General features: G+C 28.9%; 2 protein-coding genes across 2 annotated transcripts in view; both read right to left on the bottom strand.

Annotated features, from left to right (window-relative positions):
• Positions 1 to 4,858: 4,858 nt before the first annotated feature.
• Positions 4,859 to 6,187, bottom strand: LOC148313009 (uncharacterized). Its single transcript, XM_088270286.1, has 2 exons — positions 5,923 to 6,187; positions 4,859 to 5,145 (listed from the first exon to the last, which is right to left on the bottom strand). Exons 1-2 carry the CDS (start codon positions 6,161 to 6,163, stop codon positions 5,054 to 5,056), a joined length of 333 nt encoding a protein of 110 aa, XP_088126412.1. The 5' UTR covers positions 6,164 to 6,187; the 3' UTR covers positions 4,859 to 5,053.
• Positions 6,188 to 7,339: 1,152 nt separating this feature from the next.
• Positions 7,340 to 11,093, bottom strand: part of LOC148313008 (uncharacterized) — a 34,487-nt gene continuing 30,733 nt past the window's right edge. The window contains exons 6-8 of the mRNA XM_088270095.1: positions 9,846 to 10,012; positions 8,697 to 8,889; positions 7,340 to 7,485 (exon numbers count right to left, since the gene is read on the bottom strand). Coding sequence (XP_088126221.1) covers positions 7,340 to 7,485; positions 8,697 to 8,889; positions 9,846 to 10,012 — 506 coding nt within the window. The remainder of the gene's footprint in view (positions 7,486 to 8,696; positions 8,890 to 9,845; positions 10,013 to 11,093) is intronic.

Below are 11,093 nucleotides of genomic sequence, written 5' to 3'. Positions count from 1 at the left end.
ATCAGCTGCTAACATACTTGTATGTTTGTTTTGTCTATGAATAATTACCTCCATTTCCAGAGGTCAATTTTTTCAGGATGTAATTATGGCAAGCGAAATATTTTCTCGTTTTTTTTTATTTAAAGATATTTGTAATTAATATATTATGTTATATTTACAAATAAAAAAACAGCTTCTTCAGATATACAGACAACTTTTTTTTTCCTTTTTTATTTTGATATTTTAATTACAATTCAATATACGAGTAGCTTTATTCAATATTAAATTTTATTGTTGATACAAAAATTGGTAATATTATATAAGTCTTATTATTAAGTTCAATATATGAAATAAATAATTTGTTCCGTTTCCAATGAAACTCAAAACCTAAATCTCTGCCAGCTTATGCATAAATTAAAAAAAAACTCAGACATACTATGGCTCCAGAGTATCTAAAAGAGATGTGTATTTCAGACAAAATTGTTGATGGACGTAGAAAGAGTGAGAGTGAGATGATCTTCAGAAAAAACGCATTTGTATGCTAAATCATTTCGTTAATTTTATTTTTCTTAATTTGAGTGACGTACCTTAGTTATTAGCCACGAGCACTTAACAATTTTCATTTTAAATATTAAAAAAAATAACCAACGTTCAAAATATAAATATGTTCATTACGTTATTTTACTGAAAAATTATTGTGCATTTTTAAAATATATTTTTCATTTAAAAAAAGTGAAAGTGAAACAGTATTATGCCTAATTTACAACATTAAAAAAAAAATTCGTTATTTTAGAGTAAATTTTCCAGGGTTTTATTACCGTTATTTTTATTACATAAATGTATCCATTTTTGCCTAAATTTTTATTTTAAATTCGCAAGATTATAATATTCTATATTTGGAAATTATTTTACCAGTAAAATATTCTTTAGAAAACTAAAACCAAGAGCGCCGCAATTTTCTACTCCTTTTTTAATTCACAGCGGAATTCTTAATTTGTTACAAGATTGAAAATATTTTATTTGAGTTATTTTATAGAAAAATTCCAGTACATTTTTTTGCCGATATTACATTTTTTTTTTCATATACATACAGCGTATTAAGCCAGATAAACTCAATACGCCCTTTATATTTTATATTTGGCAATTATATTACCACTTAAGAGTTATGAATATATGACGAGGCGTATTTTCACGGAATATAAGTAATATTTCCGTGTTTGTTTTAAATTAGAGTGACGTGTTCTAGATGTGTAAATTGTTAAGCGTCAAAAAAACACGACATTTCCATGAAAAATTAGTTTTAATGTATGGTTACAAACATTTAATCGTACGCATTGTAGATTCCATCCAATTAAACATTTGATAAACTTAGTCAGGTAAAAATAAATATCAGTTTATTCATGCACATTAAAAAAATGTTTATGAATGGTTACTTACAACTATATATTACTACTACTATTACCGTAAGGCCGTTTCCCTGCAAAGATAGGCAAAGAGAATAGAACGCCACACTCGTCTTTCCTGACATACACTCCTAACTTTCTTCACATCAATAGATCTAGTCATACATGCCCTCGGGTTGCGTAGACTTTCAAAATGACAAGATTTTAGGTTCTGATTGATATGGTCGTCTTAAGTCTTTATTTGGCGTCTTCGTTCTGTTCAAACTATTATCTTTATATTAATTATGTCATACTTAGATTTCTCCACATTCATCTGAAAAATCGAACTGCTACTACAACCGTCACACCATTTCCCTGCAGGATTAGGAAGAGAGGATGAAACGCCAAACTCATATGTCCTGACATACACTTTTAGCTTCCTTCACATCAATACCGTCGGGCTGTGGTCCCGTGGTTAGTATCGCAGACTCTTGAGTCAGATTTTCTCGGTTTGAACCCACTCTACCACAATTTGATATCTTTTTCTAATAATCAGCCACTTAGGCACACAGAAATAGTATGAAATTGAAATAATTTCGAAAATAATAAAACACAAATATTTATCTTTTTAATAATAAAATTAACATGGTATCTGGTCATACTTACCCTCGGGTTATGTAGGCTTTTAAAACGGCCAGATTTGGTCGTGCTAAGTATTTTATGACAGTCCTCGTTCTGTTAACCTGTTGATATTTGTCAAATAAATAATATTTGTCATATTTTAATGTATGAATGTGCCGAAAATTGTGCTCAAAGAAAGATTGATGTGGCGTTCTATTCTCTCTGCCTACCCCTGCGGGGAAAAGGCATGATGGTAAGAGAGTTAGTAATGTTTCAAGTAAAATTAAAAAGCTCTCAAACGTCTAGAGAATGTACTTAGCACTTTTTTGAAAACCGGATCAAAGATTTTCCGATGTGTGAAGCAAAAAAGGGTTTTGAAGGTCTCAATTCTTAATATAAGAAGTGTCTAGTCAAGACGTGATCGTGTTATAGGGAAGATAAATGATTCCCTGACCCTTACGCTCTTAACCCTTTGGGACCCGATGTTAAAGTAAATAAACATGACTATCAAAAAGTGGTTTTGACTGAAGTGTAAACGAAAATGAAAATATTTTAATAATAAAAAAAAAGAGGGTCCTTGCAAAATATTATTTTTTATTATGTAAAAATGATGTCTCACGGTGAACGAAAAAATGTATATTTTTTTCTATATTACAATAAAACACATTTTAACTTATAACATTATATGATGGTCAAGTTATATAATGACGTAATCTTAAGACAAACAAAAAACATTTACATCAAAGGCAAATTCATCATACATCTTCAACATAATTTTTACTTGGTAGATACCACTTTTTAAAAAATCTGTTATGACACGTGTTTCAATGTAGTGCATTCGGGCATCATTTATAAAAGCCGTATGTCGGTGTTTTAAAATGATGCGGAATGCATTAAAATATGTGTCACAATATATTTTATGAATAAGTGTTATTTACCAATTCAAATTTGAATAAGGAATGAATAAATATGTAAAAATGTGGCAATTCATTATCACAAAGTGACTGTTTAATAAATTAATGAAATTGATTACGTTAATTTTATTTCAGTATCATTTACGAATTAAACAATTGTTATTTTAAATACTGCATACCGTCATAAAATCGTCATTTTGAAACAATTTTTGAGGGTTTTAAATAAAACATTTCATTTATGGGGTATAAAACTTTTAATGGTTGACATTAATTATTCAATTTACAGCTGTTTCTATTAATAAAATAAAACAAATATTATTTTTATGGTAATGTGTTTAATAATAGAAATAAGATAATACAAAAATGAGAAACATAATTAACATATCGCTCACTCCTTTCAAGAACGTCATAAATAAAAAGTCGTCAATTTTAAGTTGTTCATGTTTTCGGAATGCCCAGAAAATGTACTATATCCCAGCAAAAGCGACATATTTTTAACATTATATTTACCCTTTACAGGGCAGAAAGTGTTGTTTTTGCATTTTGAAGAAAAATTATCGATTAATAATTTTTTAAATATACTAAATATTTTTTAAATTGGGAAAAAACCTTATATTTAATGTGCATCATATCTTAAAAAGATATGATGCACATTAAAAAGTTCAATAAGTGGCTTGATATTTATTTTTAACACATTGTATCATATTTTTATACTTTAAAAACATTCTTATGAAAAAAAAATGTTTTTTGATTTATGACGTTCTTGAAAGGAGTGAGCGATATGTATTACATATGGAGTTCTCATTACAAATGCATTTTTTTTTTAATAAATTAGGTTTTATGTGTGCATCGATATGTTATACTTAAATTAAATAATTTGATTTAAGCTTTTTACTGCTCTTTCTTGGTGAAATTGTAATTTAGACATAAATAGAACAAAAACTAAGATATGCTATTTTTATTTTTTTTTTACTTAGTAAAAATGCAAAAACTAATTCGTTGTTTTTGTTTATTATTTTATCTTTTATTAATAATAATACTACTAAGTTTCGCACAAATAAACTTAAGCAATGTCTAAACTTGATAATCCTCATACGGTTTCAGTTTACTTCATCTTCCATTAATACATTATATATTTTTCATGCTCTTCTGTTAAATTTTAACAGAAATTAAGATTAAAAGAGTGGTAAGCAAATAATAAATATTTGATACATAAAATAACCCTTCCTTTTAAATGGTGATAAAAAAATCAAAGCATATACATAATATCAACTTTTCAAGATATTGAAGTTAAGTCTCTATTGAATATCACAAACGATTAAATACGATAAATAATATATTTTCCATAAAGAAAAAGTAAGTATAATTTTATACAGCAATACTTGTGAAAGATAAAAGGTGCATCACATCTAAATTGTATACTACACATATAATATTTTTTGATGTGCTTAAAATACGAGCAATAAAAAAAATATGATTGCTAATCTAATAAAAGTTTTTTTTTTAATACTTTTTTTATTGGTAGCAGTGTAACTAAACTGAGTTTTGAAGCATTTGTTCTATGGGAGTCCAGCAAGGGGAGAACAAGCACGTTACCTCGTCTCTCGCCTCATATCTAGTACATTAAAAATTTGCAATATAAGGTGAAAAAAAAATTACATGTTTTTTTTTATTTGAATAGATTTTTGAAATATAGCAATATAATATAAAAAATAATAATATAATATAAAATATTGTAAAAATAATTGCTTATAAGAAAAGATCATAAATAAAGAGTTTTACTCAAATTTTTTTTCTATGCTATCACATTTCCCAAACTATAATATCATTTTTGTATTTTTAATAAATAATTCAAATAAATTATTTACATAAAATAAATAAATGGGGATTTTAGAAACAAAAAAAAACGTAGAAAACCATTTTAAAATTGTACGTTTAAAACATATTTCAAACATTTTATAGCGTTGAAAAATCGCGTTTCTTTTAAAATTATTTGTTTAGATAACTAGAATTAAAAGTAATTGTGGTCTTTATTATTCTTACAAATGAAAATAAAATTTAAATAAGTCATGGGAAATTTCAAATATTTTCTTTAAAATTATTGAGACTAGAATAGGAATGTTTTGGAAGTGTTTTAATTTTAAAATTATTAAGATTCTACAGGAACTTTTTTTCGAGCGAACTGAGACATAAATATTTTGAGAAAAAAAGACACCACAGTAATAAAATTTCCCTTGGCAATAGATTTCCTGAAAGAAATAAAAAATATATTAGAATTTTACCTTTTTATATTGAATTATATATGCACAATGTAGTTAAGAATGTTTTCTATAGCTACTTTTTGTAAATATATTTATAAACATTTGTACCACGAAAAGTTCAAATATTTCTAAATAAATTGTCATACATTTTCTGAAATTGAATTTGAATTTGAAATTTGAAATTTTCCTGTTTTTAAAACTTATTCACACCAAAATGTTACAAAAGGCATTGAATTTAATGAAGGCAGCACTATCTTCATTATTTAAATTAAATAAAAACAAGGTGACCAGTCTTCCTTATTAGATGCCAGTCCAGAGTGTCATAAAACAAAAATTAATACGAAAAATCACCTTTATTCATTTTGACCTCCCCAGGGAATCGAATGCAGCAACTACTTTTTCATTTTTCATTTCAAACCCTTATGTGCACCCCAATAGGGCACTACATTATATAAACGCAGTGTTATCTTGATCATTAACACATGAAAGAAAGGTGATTAGTCCTCCGCTTTATTTACCAGTCCAGGGTAATATTGAATAAATGTTTTAGAGAAAAAATAACATATTTTTATTTGATCCCCCCTGGGAATCGAACCCGAGACCTTCAGAACGGTAGGCGAGCGTGCTAAGCATTACACTACGGAGGCGGGCACTTGAGGAGTGACGAGTAATGCTTTCATTTCATAAAAAAGATTAATATTGTCACAAGTATTAGTTATATATTTACAATAAAATTATATGTATAACTAATACTCGCTACCTTACCTGATCCGCTAGGACTGGGCCATTCTAACATTTGATTTTGCAGAGGTTGTATCGTGAACAGAAGGATTTCCGCTTCCGTTTCAAGGGTTTTGATGGTCACTCCATTCAGCGCTGAAGAGCATTTCAGCTTCAGAATGTCAGAACCTCCGATTCTCGTTTTCTCTAGTAAGTTTTTGTTCAAGGGTAGTTGCAAACGAGCCGAACTGACATACAGGTTGGGCGAAGAAGATGGTTCCAGCATTCTTGTTACGTATTTTTCAGAATCCTATTTAAAAAAAAAACTAAATGATTATTTTTACTAAAGAAACGTGTCAAAATGAGGAAAAAATAAGAAAATTTGAAAATAAGAATCCGAAAATGACATCAATGTATTAGGAAGATTGATAAATACAGATGATAACATTAGAATAGATATTAAATTGTGGGAGACAGGGTTTCAACCCAGAATAAATATTTCACTGATTAACCAACTGAGCGACAGAACCCTTAAAACTACAACCCGGTATAGTTTTATGATATTTCATAAGAATTTATTGATATATGAGTATTAAGTTAGGGTTTTTTTAACAATAAAATTCAACAAAGAAACAACTAACAAATAACGAACTAAAGAACAAACTATCAAATTAAATTTATATTTAAAGCAATTACTTTGTAATTTTTCATCTTATAATTGAAATAAAACTTTGTTTTAAAATCACTATGAATATTTCATTATAACTTAATTATAATGTCTACCGGTTTCAAAGCTGGTCGTTTCTTTTGTAAGTATAAATCAGTCTTGAAAAAGGGCTTTCAAACCGGTAGATATTATAATTAAGTTATAATAAAATATTTAAAGTGATTTTAAAACAAAAGTTCATTTTAATTATAAACTAAGAAATGTTTGAGAATTTTAAGAATTTAAAAATAAATCCTTTTAAAGAAAGCAACAAATAACTTTAATTAAACTAATCAACTAATCATCTCGTCTCTTCGTGCAGGGGCAAGCAGAGAGAATAGAACGCTATACCAATCTATCTTTGCAAACAATGTTACTTTTTTTCACATTCATGCATATCATCTACCCACCGATTATTCCAACACCTGACCCGACTAAATTCAAGTATTCGACATACTTGATTATGCCAAGTTTTCCTTAGTCTTTCTCTGTTATTATTTCCAACTACATGAATGTAGGAAAAACTGTAAAACTCGTAAATTTGTTTTACAGTTCTTCCTTCAATCATTTGATTCACTTGTCTATAACATATCAACGCGCCTTTTTTTTAAATTTTATCTGTAACGCATAAACCTTGCATTCTTTCCTTAAGTCGCCATTCAAATATCAATCATACATGGTTTTGCGCATATTACTCCAAGAGATCGCGTTTTAATTGCATCCAGTCTACTTTCACACTTCTATCAACATTTTTTTTTATCTACTAACCTCTTTCCCATTGATTGAAAACACCATATGAAGAGGGGGAATCGATGGATAGGATTTACAAGTTACATCGAGTACATCATTAGGGCTGTAAAGAGGCTTAAGCCCATCCAACATCGGCCCCGATTCTGGAAGATCTATAAAAAAGACATTTATCTCTTTTAAGAAAATACACTTAAGTTAAATTTGATAGTAGCCTTTGCTACTGGTAACTTATTTGAAAGAACACGAAATAAAAGTGATATGTGATAAGTTATATAAAATGAGATCGTGTCTAAAATTTATATTTAATATTGGCTCTACATATTTACTTGATATCGTAATTGTAATGTGTTTTTTTATTCAAAGTTTTAAAGCTTTTATTTTGCTTCAAAGTTCGTAATAAAAATATCTTTATAACATTTTAAAAAATGATGTAAGTTCGTTCAAAACCTCCATTTTTTATTCACCGATTGCTTAGAATTTTTACGAAATTTTGCATTTGAATACGCGCGAGTTTTTGTTTATCAATAAAAATAAAAATAAAAATTTCATTAATTGATTTGGCAGTCACTTTGTGGTAAAGTCTTTCCATTTTTAATTAATGTTTTACTCATTAAATACCAGTATTTCTTAAAATCTACTGAGACACGTGTTTCGATGCATTTCGCATTATTTTCAAACACCGAACGGTGTTTGAAAATGATGCGGAATGCATCGAAACACGTGTCACAGTAGATTTTAAGAAATAGTGGTATTTACTAAGTAAAACATTAATTTAAAAAAATAAAAATGCTCATTTGTTCAAAATCTCAATCTCTTTAGCTCATTTGCTGATGTCAGAACATGTTTTTACCTCAATGGCAGTGACTGTTTAAAATTACAGCTTCATACGCATTATTGAACATTGTTTATAAATATTGTATTTGTATTGTATTGTAACTCCATTTTAATTTATATATTAAATGTTAAAATCAAACACTGATTTTAAGAGTCAAACTAATGTCACTAGAGAGTCTTTCATCTCACCAATAGATGTCTCTAGTGAAGTTCTAGTGATTCAAGAACAGTGTTTCGAAATCGGTTCATATATGTATATATGTATATAGAACTTTCAAGAACTTGAGTAGTGTGGGTGTCAATAATGGGTAGAATTGGTGAATGTTCATTTAAACCAGCTTATGACGGTCGTCAGCCTCGTAAATGCCCAGACTTCCATAATTTTCTTCATCTTTAATGAGATGTCAAAAAATACAAGAAACAATTGTCACAATCTTAATTTTTATGTTCTTTTAACAATAAAATACAAATTAGTAGACTAAAAAAATCAGTGTTTGATTTTGATATTTAATATATAGTTTCAACTTACTCGCCACCGTCATGTTTTTGTACTGAGAATCAGTCCTGAAGGTGGGCCCCTCCGAGGATATTTCGCAAGTGTAAACTCCTGTAGCCTCGAACGTCAAATGACTGAGAGTGATCTTGCACTGATCTCTTCCGCAGTCGCGTTCATCTCCCACATCCACTTGGAATCCAGACGTAGGGAAGGTTTGCGTCATCGGCTGGTCATTGAAAAATACAAGAAAAACGTTAAGTTACAAAATACGTACAGAATGAAAAAACAACTAAGTATGTAATTTTTTCCACATTAATTTTATTTGACCAGCAACCGGGTTTGACATCATTAGACTAGATGTCGGTTACGACAAAACCCGGTTGCTGGTCAAATAAAATCCACGTGGAAAAAATAACTGCGTTGTTATTTTATTCAATAAAATGCAGTTCCACCAAAAAATGTCAGTACAAAACTTAAATCTAAAAAAACATTTTATAAGTATCTCAACTTGAGATGAAACAGCATGAAAACAATACTACTTGTAGTTTTGTTTTCGTGCTTTTATACTGATTGTCCTGACGAAGAGACGGGTACGTCTCGAAACCGGTAGACGAAAATCTCGGACAGTGGAGTGGTAATATATGAATATTGCTAAAAAATGTGAAAAAATATAAAAGGAAAAATTCTAAGCACAAAGAAAATGCTTTGAATATTAATATTGATAATATAATTAACATTTTGTAATCACCTGTCGATAAAAACAGCTGCTGATAATACATAACGAAAAATTCAATTACAATTCAAACCCTTATCAGCACCTCAATGGTGCATAGGGCACTGCATTTTACAAACACAGTGTTATCTTGATCCTGAAAGGTGATCAGCCCTCCGCTTCAGGTACCAGTCCAGGGTTATATTGAATAAATATTACAGTGAAAAAATCACTTGTATTTATTTGACCCCCCTGGGAATTGAACCCGGGACCTCCAGAATGGTAGCCGAGCGTACTGACCATTACACTACGGAGGCGGACATAACGAAAAAAGTCGATTGAAATGAAATAAAATAAAAAATTATAAAATATAAATGATGAAAATGTTTATCATTTAAATATTGGTTAAATGCTTTTTTTCCTGTTAAAATGAAAGAAATAAATAAAAAATACTAGTATTTCATGCTAACCTGGTGAACTGGTGTAAATCTGAAGAACTCGTTGTCATTTTTGTACCACTTAACGGACAGCAAGGACTCTCGGCCGGTGTCGTACGAGCAGTACAAGTTCACATTGCGGTTCAAATTGGCCAGCTCTGGGACGGTTATGCCCACAATCTTCAGACAAGTACTCCCACCTGTGGAGAACACATACAAATAAGGCATCGGTGTGGTTTTTAAATGATACTTCGTGACTGGAATACAAATTTAAAAGAAAGGGTTATTTTTTATTGTGTAAAGACCTTTTCAAACAATGTTTTTTTTGTTGGGGAATATATCCAAAATTAAACGAGGTTTTTATTTGGTTGAATTCTACATTTATTTATGTATATGTTAATACGTGACGCGTTTCGTCTTCTTAGGACTTTAACAAACACTTAAGTTTTGATAGTTTTTTGATAGAGTTTTGATTTTAGGACATAATCAAGCAGTTGAGTGTTTGATAATGTCCTAAGAAGACGAAACGCGTCACGTATTAACATATACATAAATAAATGTAGAATTCAACCAAATAAAAACCTCGTTTAATTTGGATATATAACCCAACAATTCAATATGGAATTCTACCCACTGTCTGCAGTTACAATGAATAACGTTTTTTTTGTTATTAAAAAAAAATTATGTAATTCGTTGAAAAAAAATCTGTAAAGACTTCATAATATATAAATATGTTATAAAACCAAAATGTAAAAAATATCTTAATTCCCTTTAATATAAATATAAATATTAAATATGCACAAACATTATCGCAATTGTCAATAGACGTCTATATACTCAAATATATGAGAATGGCGTTACTTTCAAAAGGCGTTCAATGTCATTGCGGTAAAAAAAAAACTATTCAAAATATGGTTCAAAGGTAAAGGAATAAAAAGTTCGTATTTAAAAAAAAGCGTTGAACATTTTCAAAGCAAATAAATAACTTAAGGGGATTTAAGCTTTCAAACAACGAATACTTCTTTTTTTCATTTTTATACATACAAGAATAATAATGAATGCATAATATTACCATATTTATACATATCGTAGCACGAAATGATAGAATGGAAAATATTGTCTCAAATGGATTATTTGAGTGAGAAATCCTCTCAAGGGCGCTAAATAAATTTTGTGTTCTTGATTTAAGGAATGTTTGTATAAAACTTCCATATTAAAGCCCAAAACACATATTTATACATAAACCAGTTATATTTAGTCGAAAGCTCAAAGTTTCCGTCT

This window comes from Brachycentrus maculatus, unplaced genomic scaffold (assembly GCF_059751285.1).
Source record: "Brachycentrus maculatus isolate JH-2025_06_01 unplaced genomic scaffold, ASM5975128v1 h1tg000026l, whole genome shotgun sequence".
Taxonomy (NCBI): Eukaryota; Metazoa; Arthropoda; class Insecta; order Trichoptera; family Brachycentridae; genus Brachycentrus; species Brachycentrus maculatus.
The sequence above is the reverse complement of the archived record's forward strand: the minus strand, read 5'-3'. Positions and strand labels throughout refer to the sequence as shown.

What these genes read in the sequence shown, in the direction of transcription:
- LOC148313009 (XM_088270286.1), bottom strand. Translation starts at nt 6,163, where the DNA reads ATGCTGGAACCATCTTCTTCGCCCAACCTGTATGTCAGTTCGGCTCGT. An exon ending in GCCCAGTCCTAGCGGATCAG is followed by an intron (nt 5,146 to 5,922) that starts GTAAGGTAGCGA and finishes TATTTCTTTCAG; the next exon opens with GAAATCTATTGCCAAGGGAA.